The 20,560-nt window shown below is 42.4% G+C and overlaps 1 protein-coding gene across 5 annotated transcripts in view; it reads left to right on the forward strand.

Moving 5' to 3' along the window:
* TELO2 (telomere maintenance 2) overlaps positions 1–20,560 on the forward strand; it is an 863,005-nt gene that overhangs the window by 219,991 nt on the left and 622,454 nt on the right. For all 5 annotated transcript variants that reach the window (XM_069210626.1, XM_069210623.1, XM_069210621.1 and 2 more), the window contains 2 exons: positions 18,138–18,285; positions 18,792–18,894. In XM_069210626.1, coding sequence (XP_069066727.1) covers positions 18,138–18,285; positions 18,792–18,894 — 251 coding nt within the window. The remainder of the gene's footprint in view (positions 1–18,137; positions 18,286–18,791; positions 18,895–20,560) is intronic.

A 20,560-nucleotide genomic window follows, 5' to 3' on the forward strand; every position in this document is an offset into this window, starting at 1 on the left:
ATTAGTCCCGCCAGGCTCTTGGGTCACACATGGGGTATCTGGTGGACTGGTCCTGCGACCTATTGTTAAAGAAAGGTAGTTATTTGGAAATATCTGTTAACATTGACCATTTATGAAAAGATATGCCTTTAAACCACTTAGTGACAAAATACTATAGGCTTTGGCAAAACAAATCAGACTCTCATTTTGGATTTGTTTTGCCAATGCTGTCTGCTGATGCAGTGCGGAATCGAAATAAAAAGGCATGATGCTGTGGCCATGTCTTTTTGTAGTTCATAGTTGTGCGCTTGCGTAATGCATATGCGTGCGTGTGTCACACATATGCTCACTCCTATGAAATGATGTGAGCATCTTTTGTCCATATTTACCTACGAATCTAACGGTGTGGATTGATAAATAAAATTTAACTAGTATAAAGTGGCTTTTTCCACAAGGTGGACCTGAGAGGGTGAAAGGGGTGTCTTGGGGCGACAGTGACGTTGAAGCAATGGGGAGTATGTGAATGCAAAGGAGCAACAGAGGTACTTGAGGCTGGCAGTGGGAGGTACAAAAAAATAATTAAAAGGCCAGGATGTGGTTGGGAAAGAAATGGATGAGCTTGGCAGGAAGAATGAGGGCAGGAGAGTACTAAGAGAAAAAGTTCCTTAAATGTGAGCAGGCGAAGGATACAAAATATCAATCAAAAGGATGATAAAAAGACTATATGTCAGGGGAGGACAAACACAAGATCGACCAGGAAAGCCATTGAATAAAAAGCAAGCAAGAGTGACAGAAAATGCTACCAATGGTAGGAATGGGTTGGACTAAAGTCCACTAGGTTTTTTGGTCCTGAGTCACAAAATCTCCTCACTCGGGATGGAATCTCCTCACAGCAACTCTCTACAGTGCACTGTGCAGAGATTCTGACCTGAGTGCGGAGCCTCCACACTCATAACTTTCCTACATGTAAGCTCCTTTGTGAATCGGGCCATTTTCTTTTTATAGTGTATAATAACAGACAATTAAAAGCTGTCTGGAAGGCAAGACCTAAAAATGAGCACTTAACTTGCTGTTATAACAGTGAAGAAAGGGGACACAGGAAATAGCACAGACTGTTGAGGGAGTCGGACTGACTTTTTTCTCAGGTTATTATTGGGAATTGTAATTGTTTGTGTTAGGCTTTGTTATATATTGATGCTGGTAGAGATTAAAATGTGTAGAAAGTACAGAATAATCCTAGCTTCTGGCCCCTGAAAAAGAACTGTGTTTTCTGTTTGCTGTACGCATTTATTTAACATTGAACAGTGATTTTTTTTTTAGGCCTGGATTCTAGCTTACAGCTAACAATTTGCAATCTGTAAAGAGGCAAGCAAGAAAAACATTTAAGAATTGGTTAAGAGAATCACAAAAATGTAGGTGGAACTGGAGATGTATGTCCAATTGGAAAAATATACAGCGTGAGTGGGAAACATAAATATTATTATATTCACTGTGAAAAGTTGGGGTTATTCGAAATCTGAGCTGATTGGCAACTCCAAAAAGAGGAGAATTGATGGAAAAGGACACTGAGATACAGAAAAGGATGCAGATGAGGTGTGATCCACATGCCCATAAAGAGAGAGAAATACAGATGAAGAAAAGGGTCGAAGAGTGAAGTATTTTGATGCACAATGAGTTGAGTAAACATGGGTGATGGAGGGAATCGGAGAACCAAAGGGGCAAATAGCAAGGTAAATACTGTTACAGGACAGCGGAAGCGTGCAGATTGGAGCGAATGATACGGAAATAGCATGGTAAGTACTGAAATGTTTCAAAACTTGAAAAATGGGAAAAAGATTTCAAATGTCCCTTGTGAGATTTGATGTGTTGGAAATCACAGTGGTGCATGGAGTGAAAGAGAATTAAAGTAGGCAGGTGAACATTGTTGTTCATTTATTAAAATTATATAGTAATGAGTTTACAGAGACACTACTGTCTTTAGCAAGATACAAAAGAATAAAACACATAAAGCAAATGAAACGTATTGTATCAAAAACATGTAAAACCCGCATATCAACCATAATCAAACTGATATTGATTAGGAAGTATTCTATTTTGGTCCCAATTATCATCTAATTCCTCCAAAAACATATACAATAAGCTAAAAACTTCACATGCGAAAATACTAATATCTCCCCACACAATAAATAAAACATATTTACAAAAGTGCAATGCGCATTCCTAGAACATTCATAAAAATATTACAAACAATCTACTTACGGATTTAAAAGTGATACAAAAAAACTCAAACTTTAGCCAATATTTACAGATGGTGGATTAAAAAAGAACGCCTCCTCATGTCTCACACAGTATGTTTTCCATATTGGAACAACATATTTAAATCTTCCAGCGTCGACACCTGGGCAAAAGAACAGCACATGAACCAGATCTCGCATCATGGCATTACAATATTGACAACTATATGGCCTTTAACACCTTTGACTTTTGCCATGGATTAACACTTAATAGAAGCAATGGCGTAACAAAACTTGAGGGGGGCCCCCTGCAAAGTACATGAAGGCCGCCCCTTCCCCCAACAACCCGGACCACCACCAACCACTTTGCCCCACAGCCCAAAAATCTGGTATATTTTGACAGCTGGGCCTACCACCTACCACCAATAGAGCAGAGACACACTCGCCCAAATTCTAAATGTGTTTTCATCTAATATTTAGGGGTAGGCACAGGTGTTTTCAGTATTGTAACACAGCAGCAGCTCACTATTATTACTGCAAATAATCTCTGTGACACTTTCCCATTTCTCATATGTGAAGTCCTGATTTGATCTAAAACAGTGGTTCCCAACCTTTTGACTCCTGAGGACCCCCAATGAATCATTACTGGAAGCCGGGGACCCCCCAGCAATTTGTATGATTTAAATTTCAGACATTAAAACTGTAATTCGCCAAAAATATAACAAGTACACACCAAACAAATACTCAAATAACTAAAGCTATAATTCTTTTATATTGAAAAAATATGCAAAAATCTAAACATTTTATTGGGAAGGTTGGTGCTGCATCTCGGCGACTAACTTTTCAATGTTCGGTTTTATTTAGGAAAGGTGAATCCTCAGGGCAGATTCTACATTTCCAGAGCGATTTCTGTTTTTATTTTTTAGGTATGTAAGATCTGAGATAGCTTTTTCACATAAGTAAGTGGTGGGGAAAGGAAATAAACCATAAAGGCCTCTCATCTCCCTAGCCTCACTGTCACATGCAATTGGTTTGTTTTATAGCACCTCTTATACCACTGTAGGGTGTCAGGGCACTATACAGGGGACTACAAGGAGTAGGATTCACGTTATCCACACTGGTAGGCATTTTCTAGATCCCGAGAAGCACAAACTAAGGATTCAGAACACAGCACAGTGGTTAACAATGACTTTAATAATAAGAATGTACTTCTACACAAGCAAGCTTTTATTTAGCAACATAACGAAAATGAAAAACTAGAAAAAAACAGCTTTCTAATTTGTGCCATGCAGTTTGCATTCAGCTCTTCAGTGGCTGTTCATAGCTCACTGTGCAAGATTACGATTATGAACTGCACAGTAACAAAAGAATCTCTGTGACAAAAGCAGTAACCCACTGTGCTTTGCACATAAAATAATATTCTTTGCATGATACACGTTCTTTGCAGAAGGCATATTAACCATCTGCACTACCTTTGAGTCAAAACTGCCACTGCCAAAACTCATATTCCTCTCCAGCATGTACATTAATCACTAGTTATCTCTAGAGCTTTGCAGTGCTTTTAAAACTGCTGAACAAAGGAAGTAAAAAATATAAAAACATGCACGTTTGTCAGAGTCCCTAACTGGAGAAGTGTCTTCCTCCCAGCCCAGGCCTGCGGACCCCATGAGAATGTGTCACAGGCCCCTGGCGGTCGCGGACCACAAGTTGGGAACCACTGATCTAAAAAACTTTTTTTATGGCTGTTGCATGAAACATAAACACAACATTTCTCTTCAAAATGTCTAGACACTCACATATCACCAACATTGAAATTAAAGCAAAGGAAAATGGTATTTAAAACAATCAGTTTCAGAATCATTCAAGGCCATCAGGGCAAGACTGCAGAACCGAGCTGGTTCTGTCCGGAACCCCCTGAAAGGCTGGAGGGTTTGTCATGTCTCTAAGAGCCTATGCCCAAGCTATGCCAGGAAGATATTTGACGTGCGAATCAAGCAAAACTGAAAAAATATAGTAATTTCATATGCAGAAGCCTTAGCCTTTCACGGTGGTTCATGAGATTATATCACACTGCATTGGAAAACATTAATAAACAAATATTAGTTTTTAAATATGAGTTTAGACACTCTCTACCCTTTCCCTCCTTGGTGTCAGTGTCATTAGTGAACTACATGTGGCCTAGAAACTCATACATGGAACAGCAGTACAGTACATTGAATCCAACGCATGAGGTTACAGTATTGCACGTCCTTAACTCATGTAGTTGAAGGCGCTCTCATACATAATAATGTTAAAAGGAGGTGCGATAGGAAAAATTGGGATTAATCCTGTGGCGGCCCGTCCTTTAGGGCGGCGGGGCCACGTCCCCCCACCTTTTGCCCCTCATGAAGGGTGTCTGTCAGGCTGAACAAAGGTCAGCCTGACAAACACTCGTCATTTTCAGCTCAAACAGCCAGGAGTGAGCCATGCGCGATTTGCGCAGACTCCTGGCTGCCTGAGCTGAACTTTGCTGGGCTGAGGAGGTCACAGCTCCTATGGGCGTGACCTCCTCGGCTCAGCAAAGGTGCCTCGAGGCCCTCCCCTGGGTGACGAGGAAAGCATCACCCATTGACTCTCACCCTGGGCGCTTCGGGTTTAAGCCCTGAAGCGCCCAGGGCGACTGTCAATCAGTGACACTTCGTCACAGAGTGGGGTGGGGTCAGCAGTCTCACTGACCCCATCCCACTCTGTGACGAGGTTGGAACTCCTAAGGTCAGCCAATGAGGGAAGGCAGCAGTCCCAACCCTCCTGGGACCTGGAGGCTGAAGGTAAGTGTGTGTGTGTTGTTTTAAATTGAATGTTTGATGCGCGCATGCATGTTTGAGTGTTATGAGTGTTGTTAATGGAAGTGCGTGCGTGTGTGTGTGAAAGAATGAGTGTGTGTGATCTTTTAAAATGAATGTTTGGTGCATGCGTGCATGTTTGAATGTTATGAGTGTTAATGGATGCACGTGCGTGTGTGAAAGAATGTGTGTGTGGTGTTTTAAAATTAATGTTTGGTGCGTGCGTGCATGTTTGAATGGTATGCGTGTTAATGGATGTGCGTGCATGTCTGTGTGTGAAAGAATGAGTGTGTGTATGTGTGTGTGTGCTTCCCGCCCGCCCCCCTCCCTCCTAAAGCTGCCGGCCACTACTGGATTAATCCCAGGTTTTTTGCTTTATTTCAGCAATTCAGCAACTAGATGCATCAAAGACAAATCCTTTTCCTTTAATTCTTAGAGCATAACTTTACATTTTGGGAGAAGGCACACTAAATCTAGCTCATTTTGGGCTCAAGGGTCTAACAAGACCTCAAGCTGAGCCAAAGCCAGGCATCTGGCAAGACCTTTCAGTGGCTCACCAACCTCTTCGACAATGTTATTTTAAACATACTTATGTAGGACAGTGGGGAAACAGAGAACATCTGGTGATCTTGTAAGGTTGGCAGATTTAGCTTCTGCAGAAAATGCAGCTCAAACAAGTAATGCTCCAAACTGGCTGCAAACTCTCTCCCGGTGCTTATTTGTATCCCGTTTTTGCAGAGTAAGAGTTTTATATAGGATGTAAAAGGTGGGGTAAGAGGTGATCTCTGAAAGACGTGCTAATAATGGTTCACAGGAGGTGGGACATATGTAGCTGTAGGTGTGGCCTAAACATTTGAATTAGGATCCTGCACTGGTGCCTCCCTGTTTTCTGCTAGTGCATACAGATAGTTCACAAAAGAACAAACACTTACACCCAAAAAAGCAAGACCTGTTGACTTTAACAGTGCTTGTTATGAGTTCAGTATCATATAAATAATTAACAACATCTGTTCATTTTTTCACATCACTGTCCTCTACACTCCCTCTCTCCATTTGTCAATTAGTACCTATCGTGCCACACATCTTTCGCATGTACAGCTATCTGCATTTCCCAAACTCGGTCTCCTTCATCTCCAGTGCAGTTTTTTCACTCACTCTTTTTCCATATACTTCCTTTTGCTTTCTCCATGCTTCATTTTATTTTCCTTTTGCGCTGTCTGCATGACAATAGCATGTATTTGACACGCAGTCATAACTACAGTTTGAACATATGTGATCATCGATCTGTGTGCTCTGTAGAGGGGCCTAAGGTTGGATGAACATGTTTTCAAACACTTTTATCCCACAATGACAAGCACTTGCAGTAACATCATCCTAATTCCAGAGTCATCAAAAATGCCCCATCATGTGCTCCCATCCACACCCTGACCTCACCTCCCAGACTTCCGCTCAAGCGGCACGTGCATTCTAACAAATAGTAGCTAGTATTTAGGTATGTGCTATATGCTTGGTTTTAAAATATTTGCAAACTAAGTTTGCCCAGTAAAAAATCATGTTTTCTTCCAGAGCACTGTACTCCTATAAACCAGGTACCCGTTTGACCAAGCGGCCCCCACCTCACACATGCACAAAAGACATATACTGAGGCAGGGGGGCCTCCGATGTAGCTATCAGCGATCCCTGAAAAGTAGGTCCTGGAGTGATTCGGGCATCTTGAGCAGGAACGTCCAGAGAGATGTCTTGAGAGTCATGAACCTCTACATCGGGTCCTGAACACTTAGCCACCCTATTCAGATTCCATAGCCTATGATCTTCTGTTTTCACCGCATTCCTAACAGGAGGGACTTCATTTGGATCAAGCAAAACTCTGAGGGCACGTTGATGAAACCAACTAATTAAATAGTCTCCTTTTACAGAGACGTACACTTTTGCTGGAATGAGACGCTCCCTAAACTCTATAGTTCCCCAAAAGTAGCCCATCAACTTGATAGGTTCGCCACCATAACCCTTAGGTAACACATCAGGCTTTAACAAGTCGACTGTCCCCTTTAAATACTGATCATAAAATATTTTAGGTACTAAAGTAAGTTTTGCCCCAGAATCAAATACAATTTTGAGAGGTTTACCATTAACCAAGATTGACTCAACAGGACCATCAAAAGACCCAACACTTGTTTGAAGGACCTGAACGACATTCACTGCTTCGGCATCATCTGCGTCACCATCACACCACACTTCTCTGATTTTCTTTGTGTTATTCTTCACCCTGCAACATCTTGCAAGATGACCAACTCTACCACAGTTCCTACAAAGTATTTTCCAGGCAGGACATTCCTTGTTATTGGCTATGTGGCCAACATTCCCACACCTAAAACACTTCCCAGCAAATGTTTTCTTTGACTTTACTGATTCTCCTCTAACTATATTGTCAGTGTTGTTGCAATGTATTACTTTCACCGAGGCTCCTTCATCCCTTGTTGTGTCAAATACAGTAGAGTCTTTTCGAAGTACCTCAACACATTTCTTGGAGTGTTCACAGGTTCTGGCCAACACTAGAACTTCGTCTAGAGATGGATTGTCCTTTTGCCACATACTCTCCTTTGCCTTCTCCAAGGAGCAGCCAAGCATGAATTGATCCCTCAAACGTTCTTCATAAGAATTTCCAAAAGCACAGGTAGAAGCAAGCCTTCTCAGCTCGGTTATATATTGTTCCATTGTCTCACCTTGGCGTTGCATCCTTTTTCCAAATTGGTACCTTTCAAGAACTGTACTTACTTTCGGTAAGTAATGCAGATCCAGTTTCTTTAAACAAATCTCAAATTCGTTGAGGCCAGTAGAGTCTGTATCTGAAAGATCTGGGAGATTTTCAAAGACTTCTTGCCCCTCAGTGCCTAAACAGTGAATTAAAAGTGATGTCTTCCTTTCAGCGCTTAATGAAGTGCCACACACCCTAGCATAGTTGTTAAAAACTTTTTTCCACTTTTGCCATGGTATGGGTGGGTCACCGGGAGAGATTAAAAAGAACGGTGCAACAGGTACATTCTGCATAATGACCAATGAAAGAGAACTCCACAATCGGCAGGTTGAGTCAAAGTAACTTGAAATTGCAGTATGAAATGGCAAACAATTAGTTAAAGCTGGTTAAAACAGCAACAAGAAATGGAACTGAAACCGATGATGATACCTCTATTGCCATGTGTAATTGAAGATCTCAACACTCCAAAGAGCAGAAGAATAAACAGCACGAAACAAAGCGGAAGGTAAGATTCAATGTGTCTCAGAGTGGGGAACGAACGAATGAAGGCAGGCTGTAGGTTACAGATACCTGAGAGGACAGGCCTCAGAATAAGACACTATGTGAGTACGCGTCGAAGGTTGCTGTTACCAGGGGTGCGGGTGAGTTCCTCGCGAAGCATAAACCTCCAGCACGAGACGCGTTATTTCAATGGTTACTGTTGCTAGGGTTGCGCATTTGGTCCTCGCGCGCCGAAGCTCCAGGGGTAGCTGAAGCCAATAAAAATAAAATAAACTCGCCAGCACGAAATGGAAATACCTGGACGTGAACGACTTGACAGGGAAGGTCCACAGGCGTGTTGTTAGGGCTCTTGACGCTTGTTTACTTCAGAGCTTCCTACCGTTCCCCTCCGCAGACTCCACAGACTCTAATCAGATCCGCTTTCACCTCGTCGCCAATGTAAGAAGGGCGGTAGACACGAACAACACCAGAAGTTGAATGGAGTGGTGATGGTTTATTTAAGTTGTAGCCAAACAAATAGCCCTACGCCAACCAACATCCTCTTCTCTCCCCGTCAACTGTCGCTCTTCGCTCCGCACATTCCACCAGCCCCCTTCCAGAGCAAACACAACATTCTCTCCTTCGTTCTCGTGCCAACAGCGCACGCAACAACATTCTCACCACAGCGCACGCATCTACATTCCTAGGATACCACAGGCTGCCATCACAACCTCCATAGAAACCCCGCCCGCCCCCTCTCTCCCTTGCAGCGACTAGAGTCACTGGACCCAGGGGCATAGCTTGATCAGTAAGATTGGGGGAGAGGAGAGAGCTGGTGGTGAGCTTCAGACTGTGCAACAAAGAGGCTGGCATATCATGTTTAAATACATTATAGGATATTCGGGGCGCATGAGAGGAACCTGCAGGGCAGTGGAAAGGGAGAAGAATGCAGATTGGTAGGACTGCTGAGGAAGAAAACACAATATTTAATAAAATAACCAGTATTTTTTATCACTTTCAAAACAGAAAGAAAGAGCGTGTATATGTGTTTTTGTCTCTCTGTAGGTAAAAATTCCTGATGAAATCCGTCAGACATCTCACCATACCTGGCACAAAGCAGACTGTGCCCAACGATTTGTCAGAAAATACATTTCTTAAAGGATGTAGCATTCCAAACACCCCCTGAAGCTACGCCCCTGACCAAATCCTCCAATGACGAAGCATAGAAGTATAAATCCATAAATCAATGCCCTCGCAGGGCTGCATGCCAGGCTTGTGTTCCCAATATTGCGCAGTACGTTTACTATGGGCTGGCAGTGGCTCGAGTCTCTCATACAACACACGCAGGCCCGGGCCCTGAATAAAAGCAGCACCCACCCACCGCAAAGGAACCCACTGCAGGGGAAGAGAGAACATTAAAATTACATAGTGAGCGAGCTAGTACTAGTCGCCTCATCTCACTCTCTGACTCACCTGAGACCTGCAGCATACGTAGGTTGACCACCTGTCCATAATTTTCACGGACTGCCTGTAATTTCACCCTAATGTCACCATACCTGACTGAAAGCACCCATACCCAACAATTTTCCAGAAAATATATTTATTAGGGGAGTGTAACACCCCAAACACACTTTTTGGAGGCAGGACAGGCCTTAATTGATGGCATCACTTGAAGCTTCCAGTGACAAAAATATTTTCCTTTTGAGTAGTACTGTAAAGGTGCTGCTAGAAGCTGAGCTTTGGAGTGCATGCTTATAATGAACAGTTATAACAAGGTTTGCACTAGGTGTAATCTGTGTCATGCACGTTTAAAATGATGACTTGCACATTCAGAGTGCTTTCAGGGACTTCATAGCTCCACAAATATGTCCCTTTTCCTGATGCACCAAAAATTATTCCATTTTATGGCCTACTGGTTGCACACATGGGCATCTGTAGTGATTTGCATTAACCAAAAGAGGGTTCATGGCATAAAATAGTGCATTTCCCATTGAATAATTTAACTTTCATTCACTTTTCATTCAAGGCGTGTTTATATGTAGTTTCTTGATGGTGAAAGATCTATAAAATAGTTACAGAATATATATATTTTTTTAACAACGGCTTTGATTCTTCTTCCGCATTCACTGACCCCATCCCCATTGCAGTATTCATACTTTTTTTTTTTTTTTTTTTTTTTTTTTTTTAAAGCAGTTCGACTACTACTTTGAAAGTTATGTAGGCCCAGATTTAATATTTTTTTCAAGCAACGCAGCAAAACAACTTGCAGCGCTGCGTGAAGGAAGAGGCCAGGAATATGCCTTATCAAAATATGGCACATTGCTGTCCTCTACTTGCACTAGCGCACAATCTGCAGCCTAGTGCACACGCAGGTGCCCTTGGTGCAAGGGTACCTGTGTTACCAGCAGTATTGTTTTTGTGCAGGATGGGACACGTTCCCTCATCAAAAACAATCCATCGAGGCATTTTACTCTTTGAGTGTGCCGCAGGATGCAGCGCACTCAGAAGTTGTAAACAACAAGGAGAATTAAAGATATTTCTCCTTGTTTCACCTCCCCTGGCAAGGCATACAATTCTGACACATTCCTAGGTCTATCATTGTTGGTAAATCTGGGAATCCCTAGGATACATTGGTGGATGTGTGGTAACATCCAAGCTCCACCCATGTAACGCCTTGCCGGTGTAATGTAACACAAAGCAACAACATGTGCTGCCTTGCGTTATCACAGAGTTGCCATGCAGGGTGCCTCTGTGTGGCTTGGTAAATCTCATTCTACGTTTTGCATCACCTTGAGTGGCACAAGGGAAACACAAAACCTTGCCAAATCTGCCTGGTAATGCCTAAAAGGTGTTATTAGGATATGGTATCCTGCCTGCCCTTACCTCCATTATGTACCTTTTTAGATTTGAGCCTGTGAGTGCATGTGCTAGCCATGTGTTTTGCTTGTGAGACTCTGTTGCAGTATTTAATTTGAGCTGGTGATTGCTGGTGGGGGGCTCACACACTTACGTTTGGGGTCCTACGCTTATTTGCCCACATCAAATATTTACAGAGTGAAAACACACACAGGTCGGAAAGTATGAGATAGAGAAAGATGGCATAACCACTGCATAGGAAGGAACCTACAAGAACAAGAAAAAGTGTTAGGAACTGTCTGGTAGTGGATTAAAGACTACCATCCTTGGTATTGGCCTCACCAATGTTTAAGTGCACTTGCTGCTGGCTTCTGAGCAGAACTTCGGGCACCAGCACTTTTTTTTCCCCTCATATTAAGCACTGTTCTGTTATGTGCAGTAAAGGGCTTGGAGTCTGCCTGTTGCTTACCATTTGTTGGCTTGCAAGGCTCTCTTCTTTGCATTCTTGTAATTTGTCACTGCAGATCAATCGTTCTTTCCATTCCTTTGTATGGAACAGAGACAAAGCACTGATTCAGCGAAATCATTCCCCGTCTGCTGCACCCGACGTGATTAACGTACTTTTTTTTTTTTTTTAAGTTCTAGCACCCTGAAAACAGAAGGCTTGGCAAAATTGTGTCCTGCAGGATAAACAAAATTGCAAAGTTTTATTTTTTTAGAGCTAACTTTGTTTTATTTTGCCAAGTAGTCTTTTCTCACTTTGCACTCATGTTCTCTTTTGTTTTTGCTTGTTCTCAACAGATGACCATCAACTTGTTCTAAATATTGCAAAGCGACATTGTTTCTTTATTATGTGTAATTTCTGAAATTATGGTTTAACACATAATCATGCAGTACACCCCAATCCACCCCACTACAATCTGCCCACTACAAACCACCTTAGTCCACCCCACTTCACACCAATCTACCTCACTACAATCCAGACCACTCACCCCAGTCCACACCAACCCACCCACTCCAGTCCTCCATCCTACCCCAGTCTAATTTGCCCCACTCCAGTTTGACCCTCTCCAATTCAGAACAATCTGCCCCACTGCAATCCAAAACAATCTGCCCCACTCCAATCTGCCCCACTTTAATCTAAAACAATCTGCCCCACTCCAATTTACCCCCATCCAAAACAATCTTTCCTACTCAAATCCAAAACAATCTGCCCACTCCAGAACAATACTCCCAGCTCCAATCCAATCCTCACTCTGATCCACCCGACTCCCATCCAATCCACCCCGCCCCAGCCCTGTCACTCCAATCCAGTCCATTCACCCCAGTCCAATCAAATCCATCCAGTCATATCAACCCCAATTCAATCCACCACCCTATTTTAATCCACCCCACTCCCATCCAATCCACCCTCCCCCAGCCCTATAACTCCTATCCAAACCACACTCCCAATCCAATCTAATTCACCCAATCAAATCCACCACAGTTCAGTCCACCTCACCCCATTTCAGTACACCCCACTGCAATCCAATCCACCCCACACCAATCGACCCTACTGCACTCACTCCACCCCACGCTGCCTCACTCTAATCCATCCCACTCTACCCAATCAATCCACCCCACTACCTCTACCAACTCAAAAAAAACTCCACACTATTCCACCCCACTCTATGACATTCTCTACCACTGAACCACTTATCTCTACTCCCCCATACTCAATTCTGTGACACTCTACTTCCTTACTCCATTCCACAAAACTCCAACAAATCCACTCTGACACTCTACTTCCCCACTCCACTGACACTCCATGCCACTAACATTTGGCCATGCTGAACAGCAGTACTCTGGTGTACAACATGGCAAAACACTTTGCAAAACCAGTAGTTCTTGTATAGGCGAGACCTATTAGCTTTGCCAGTGCGTGTTCTTTTTTAGGTATTGTGTCAAATTATCCTGTGGCATGAATTTATTTAACATAGTGTACTATTAATTTTACTGAATTGTACCAAAATACTGTAGTCTAGTTTTAAAGGGGACTGAGAAAAATAAATTAATCTAGTCAGTGGCTTAAATGTGCCATGTGTGACTGGGAAGCCTTGTTTCAAGTCCTGGATTCCCTGCATGACTGAATTGTGTGATCTAAGTTAAATCAGTTAACTTTGTGTCTAATTTACTTGGTAGCGATATTTGAGAGCGCTTTTAAGCAATTCAGTTTAAGATGGCCTGTGTACAAAAATGCACTTGTATGTTTTATTAGCCTGTAATGTTCCACCATCCATAACAACAATATTGCCCATGATGTAAGGTACACCAGATAATTGGTTCACTGTGTTCACTCATGGTGTTGTCAGGAGGGATAGTTAATGAATGTTTTAAAGTTCATGTTTAGAATCTTGCACTTCATATAAATGTAAATATAGTGATCTAATGTACTAAATTGGAACACTACTGTATTTGTTTTTAAATGGATTTTATTGTTGTATGCCGAAAGAGGTTGCATAACAGAATAGAAGCCAGGTAAGTAGCAACAGATTCCATCGTACATTTACAGAAGAACCGTGCTGGGCTACATACATTTATGATGAGTTAGTACATAATTTTTACATTTTTCTGTGGAACAAACTGCCTTTCCTGTCAGCTTAGGGAAGCAGAGCAATGAACCCAGAGGAGTTTAGAAGAAAATGTTCTAGCGAGGAACTCGTGACCGTGTGTCAGAGAAAGGCGCCCTTAGACCACTGCCTTGAGTAATTGCCTAGATGTGGCAAGAATAGCTAGTACATAGAAACAGTGTATGTGTCGGGGTGATTTACAGGGGAAGAGTTATTTTCATTGGTGCAGTCTTTAAAGCCCTCCACCAAAATATTCCACTTTTGTGCAATAAAATATTTTCTCAGATCTGCTCACTACTCTCTGTGTAACAGGGCGCTCTCAGTTCGAAACCCAGAGAGCAAGACCTTGGTCCAACTTACCATAGTCAGAGAAAGTAAATCCTTTCAGTGGAGTGTGATATTGAGTTTTTCTAGAAGAAGAGCTAGGTCAAGGAATTTGGGGGAGGGTTTCTTGAACTTAGGGTGAGGAATATGGCCAGTAGGACCGTTTCTGGGGAATTCGTTAGTACGCGGCCCATCATGATTGACAGCACCTCGAACTCTCTGGCAGTATGAAAGAATGTGGGGCAAGACCAGAGCATATGAAGTAAATTGACATCTAATTGCATACAGTAAGGACAAATGCAGCTGCGGCTCCCTGGTATATTTTGGTAATTCCGGCAGAATTTTAAATTGAATATACTTAAAACAGAACCTGTGGGATACTTTCTGGGGATATTACAATATTTTACCCCAGTTCGCATCATGGAGAGATTTGGCCAGGTCACTCTCCCACTTAATAATGTTTCCTAAACTGCATGCCATAAGTTTTAAAATGTTAGGAAACAAAATCATAACGTTGCTGTTGCTTTCTCTCCAAGAAAGATTGGGTACATTTGGATATGGCAAATGCCCTTGACACCGTGCTCAGTGGCATTAATTTACTATTACTCAAGGACATAATGTGCCACTTGAATGTGGCATTCCTAGAGGCAATCACATAAAGACCATAGTGAATAAATAGTGCCATGTAGAAAGTAGTAAATAAATGTACTGAAAAAGTTGTCTTGTGTAGTCTTTCCTTGGATGTATCGGTACAACTGACTTTTGTCCTGAATTTTGACCCTTTGTCGTGAATTTTTGTCCTGAATTTTGACCCTTTGTTCTGAATTTTTTTACAGTCCTGTGCAGAATTTGCCTCCATACCAGGTGGCCACCCTAAGCGTCGATGGCAGGCACAGGAGGGTGGCAGAACAGACTCTGGCTGGCAATTAAATTATGGTTCCAGTGCCCTGGACCCACTGGCCACCTCACGTGCAGTTTACACTGCGCAAGTGGCATCACAATACCAGTGTGTCCAGCCCTGCCCTGTCCTGTCCCACCCTATGGCCCATCCTGAGGCTAAAGCCCACCAGGCAGCTGCGCAGAATGCAGCAATACCATGCACTATGTAATTTATGAGGCAGGGTTCGGGCTGCGGCGAGCGTAACTTTAAAACTAGGTCCAAGACAAACTCTGCTGTTGGTGTGCTGAGGGGGCCTCTGGAGTTCAGGGGCTGCATGGGCCTGTGTTACGCCAGTGAATAGGAGTCGGCCAAGTTTGAACTTCATATGGGTATTCTTAACCTGAGGTTCTAAGTTTGCTCTTAAATTAAATTGCATTATAGCATGAGTAATATATGAAAAGTTTATTTGTAATCTTGAAATCTGCTGACACTGAGCTAAGTCACTTTGAAAGCTTTTCGATGAGAGGGTTGTAACTGAATTGGTTGCAAAGATTTAATCTTTCTAGAGGTCTAGTTGAACAGCCCAATACCAAAATAGTTTGGTAATGTAAGAATCTTTTCAGAATTGTGTACAAATGTACCCCAAATGAGCTTTTTAATAGCATCTTCTTGACTATAAAAAAGCCTGTAGGTGTAAGGTACAAATTGACCAAATGCCCTGTAATTAATAGTTGTTAATGTCAGCAGTAAACAAATAATTTAAATAGAAGATGATTGCCCCCAGTTCGAAGTAAATGACACTCAATTCTGGCATTGCTTTCCAGGGCAGCAATAACACAACTGGTGGAATTTTTGAGACGTAACCTGTAACAGGGAAGAAATGTCTCTGCCACCACACACAATTAAAAAAATTCTCAAGACCAACCTCTTTAGCTGTGGCTTTTAGAAATTTGTCCTTTGACGTCATTCGACCATGCAAGATTGCTTGAAATAAGCATCCCTAGATAAATGTACATCTTTACAATTTCAGGTTTGAACCCCTCATAAAACCACTGAAATATAGTAGTGGTTCCCAACCTGTGGTCTGGGGACCCCTGGTTGTCCGCGAAGCCTCCTCAGGGGGTCTTTGACTGCATAGAAAATTTGAAAATATAAATAGATTAATAAAGTGGATATAAATAAAGTGGATACATGTACAATTTAACTTTTTTAAACGTACTGTAAATATGAAGGAATTGGAAATTGGAGGCTTAAAATAAATTTGTATCCTCAGATTGATTTGTGGGAGCAGTACAGGTGCATCAAATAGAAAATAGAATGGATGATGTGTGGTTTGGATTGAATTTAGAAAAGTTCTAACCTTCCATTTAAAATTACATTTTTCAATTTTCTTTTATTTATATTTGTTTGCAAATTAGGTAAAATCTATTATCATTTGTGTATTTGTTTTCTGAATGCTTGTTTGTATATGTTTTTGTGTATTGTTTTGCGGTTCAAATCATCAACGATATTTAAGCCAGCATCCCTGTCTTCCAGTAATTAATTGCTCAGTGGGTTGGGGGGGGGGGGGTGTCCCTGGATTCTAATAATAATAAAGTGGGGGGGCAACAGAAGTCAAAAGGATTAACAATCACTGATTTAGAGATTTCACACCCAAAACCCCCAAGATCATAATTGTAGCTTTTCCCTAATTCGTCCCTAATTTATGTGTTTCTGAGTAAACAGTGTATTCAGTGGTGTAAGGAAACTTGAGTACCTGGATGTGTACCCTCCAGCCCTGCCAAGTTTCCCAGGTCCATGTGTGATGTACTGCTCAAGTCGTGGGTTTTACTTTAAATTCTGATATTTGCAGTCTTACGTAGTCCATTATAAAACAGGATTATAAGCCCCAGAATTCAAAGGAAAAAACGTGGACTGGAACAACACATCTCGCATGGACCTGGGAAACTTGGCAGCTATGCCCCTCCCCACTGGACTCGTCAGGGACCTGACGTCTGTGTGCAATGTTCTGTGCTGAGGGGTCCCCCTGGAGCTCGAGATGAGGGGGGATCCGCACTGCAGGGACCTTTATTACACCACTGAGAGTATTTATCTGTTTTTGGAAGTCAACTGATGTGTGACATCAGGATTAGATTATCAGCATACTTTATTACCAAAATTGGCTCGGAGCCCAATTTATGAGGATGCGCATTACCCTTATTGTTTATTTGAGTAACAAACTCGGAATGCCCCAGTTTACTAATTTTTGCCACACGAAAGGGCGATCTGCTTTGTCAAAGACATTGGCTAAATCAACAAGCGTCACATAAAGCTTATACTTTCTTACCTTTACATAATATTCTGCATTCATTACTAGCTCTAAAATATTGTCTACTGTAGACCAGACTTCCCCTAAACAATATTGCTACATCGGGAGGAGATGATTTCAGGGTAAGTACTGAAATGTTTCAAAACTTGATAAATAGTAAAATATTTAAATATCACGTCGTGAGATTTGATATGATTGAAAACATAGTGGTCGGTCATGAGATCAAGCCCAGAAGTGCTCCAAGGGCAAAGACATCGGGGCTGGCCTGGGCTTCTTGATTCAAACGGCCCCTCTATCAGGTGCTTTTAGCAAAGAAACTGGTAAGAGAAGAGCTCACAACCCTTTGCTTTTATGACTCAACCGAAGAGTGTAGCACTAGTTTCAAACAGCGTTGGAAGTCTTTAAACATATTGTTTTCATAGCACTACAGAACACTCTACAATTGTTCTTTGACATTGCACATATTTTATAAATTTCATATATTACCAATTTGAGTCACAGTTCAGAAAGATAGTCATTTGCCCAGATTCATATGAATAACAGCTCAATGGCCTACATGGGACTAGAATTCTGATCTTAACTTTCAGGATCAGAAACGTAGCCACTAGACTGCAGGAGAATCTGAAATATATTCATGAAGGGTCTTCATTGGAAGGAGGTCAAATGTCGAGACTGGTGTAGGGGGATGCATTTAAAGTCGATAGGTGCACAGATTAGTTAGCGTAGTTGAATACAACATTTTCACGATTTTAAAGCTCCTCATCCATATTCATGTCTTCTTTATAAAGTAGAATTTGTGCCTAAGGTTTGGTCTGCTCAGAGAAACAGGCAAGAGGGATGTTTTCTCATGGGACTCTCCTAATGCACTACTTGTGCTCTTTTCCCTACAGAAGAGGTTTTCGGTGTTCTGGTCCCGCGTCTCATGGCTCTCATTGTCACAGACTGCATCTGGCAGAGGATCTGCTGGCGACTGATGGAGGCTGTGCCGGAGCGCTGGATTGAAGCTGTTATCACAGGTTTAGTTCAGACAGCACCTGGGTAAGTAAACAAATAACACCAATGCCCAAACGCCCTTTCCAAAACCCACTTCACAAGTCAGAGCAATTCATTGTATGTTATCTCCCAAACAACTTTATCTTCCATCATTGCATCAATTCTACACTTTACACCACAATCCTAATTTGCTCCTATGTCATATACTTAACAAACTGTGCTCCTACATTATAAGTGTTCAGGTCTCACTACTCTGATAATTCTTCGTAGACAGTGCTCCAACTTTTGTATCATAGCTGGCTATTTGCACGCATTTCTTCAGTTGGAGCAGTGGTGGTGAGCCAAACACGAGCCTCCCCCCACACTGCTAGTTGAAGAGATGGCCAGCCTTGAACCCACACTGTATTACACACAGATTGATGGCCCTCACGTCTTCTAACTATATCACCTGTAATAAGGCAGTATAAAGCACCTTCTCTCACTGCCACAAAGACACCCCAGTGCGCATTTTTTGTCCTCTCAAAGTACTCTCTTTGATCTCTTGTTTGCAGGGCCAGTGTCTTATGCCAGCTACTTGGGAACCTGGTTGTGAAGAACAAGAAGGTACAGTTTGTGATGACTCAGAAGCTCTTGCTGTTGCAGTACGGACACAAGGTAATACCAGACTTTTAAATTAATTACATTAATCTTGGGGGGGGGGTGGTAGCTAAGCACCCCCACAAAACTCAAGAAGCTGTACAGTAGCATTCCAAGGTCAGATGGCAGGCTCACAATTCAGTAAGTGTCTTGTTTTCTGATAGAATTTAGCATTTCCTACTAGCATTGAGACACAATCACTACTGGTAACTTATTGTGCTATTGTGGGCTTAACATGTATGTGTGATCACAGCCTCACAGGCTTGTGTGTTGAGGAAAAACTCTTCCAATTTCCTCTATCAAAGATTTCTCCTCCAGGGTGACCAGATGACTGCAGTCAAAGAGGCCAAGTGAAAAACATCCTGGTCTATATTTTTCCCTTTATCTCAATTACATATGAAACTTATTCCAATCTGTAATAAGCCCTGCACTTCTTTTATGAGTCCTTGAGCATTGCCATGATGTTGTGGCAATACCTAGAGAAATATAAAGCACTTGAACTGGTTGCCTGAGGGGAAGTAGACATTCTAAGTGTAGGTAACCACACCGTATGGCTTAAAAACGGAAGTAAGTGGAATTGGCGCTGGCCTCTGGACTGAAGATTGCTGAATTGTTTGGCTAAACGGGTATTGTAGAACATATTCTCTTTTGTTTTTATATATTCACTAGTCAAATTTCCAGCTCACACTGCAAGACAGTGACAGACAAGGAAGGTGATTTAAACATCAACGACTTATACAACAAGTTAGCATTACACGGAGTGCTTGTACAAGCTATGTATTAATAGCACTTTGGAACACAGATAACTTTTAGTAGCCACACTCAATTCTAGAGTCTCATCCCAGCTTGCATGCGGAGGCTGGACGGTGCCTTGCCTCCCCATGTTGGCACATCCAAGCCTGTGTGGTGTCGTCAGCACTGTGCCAACCCTCTCGCCATATTCCTGCTGCACCTCCTAGTGAACCCCTTACAGTCATTAGGGTGAGGGGTCTGGTTTGTCAGCATCGGTCTTCTTAGTCCATCACGTCCTCCCCTGAACTGGTAAGTCTGTTAATCATTAATGTTCACCTTCGCTAGTTCTTCCCTCCTGAGGCGTCTCTTTTGTGCCAGTGTCCAATCACTTGTGTACCTCTGCCATGTCTCAACTGTGGTTACCCTAGGCGAGTTCCAGTGAATGACTATGCTTCATATCCCCCACACCAGCCCCAGTGCAGCAAACTTAAATTGCATTTGGGAGGAGCCCCAAGAGAGGTTGCGTCGGATCTTGGGTAGCGGCACCCTAGCTACTCTGCAAAACATTTCTATGTTCGTTCTCCAGTAACCTTGTATAGGACTGCACTCCCAGAGCATAAGCAGGAGAGTGGCATCGGGAGCATGACATTTAGGACACGCTGGAGATCGCATATACAGCTTCCAATTTCGTTTCCTGGAGGGCTCGCCTAGATCTTCCTCCCAATGTGATCGGACCGCGATGGAGAATTTGAATCTGTCCTCCTTTAACTTCTTGTGCAATCTGGAAATTAGATGCTGATTTCCGCCACCCTCATCCAGCGTTTCCAACGTCGTGGAGTGTGCCTGGAAATCCTGCCCTGATTACATGTGCCATACTGCTCAGTTTTGCAAATTGTAGAAATTAGCCTCGGCCAACTCCAAATACCTTCCATGCCATATCGAATGTATGAAT

The sequence above is a fragment of the Pleurodeles waltl genome, chromosome 10 (assembly GCF_031143425.1).
Source record: "Pleurodeles waltl isolate 20211129_DDA chromosome 10, aPleWal1.hap1.20221129, whole genome shotgun sequence".
Classification (NCBI taxonomy): Eukaryota; Metazoa; Chordata; class Amphibia; order Caudata; family Salamandridae; genus Pleurodeles; species Pleurodeles waltl.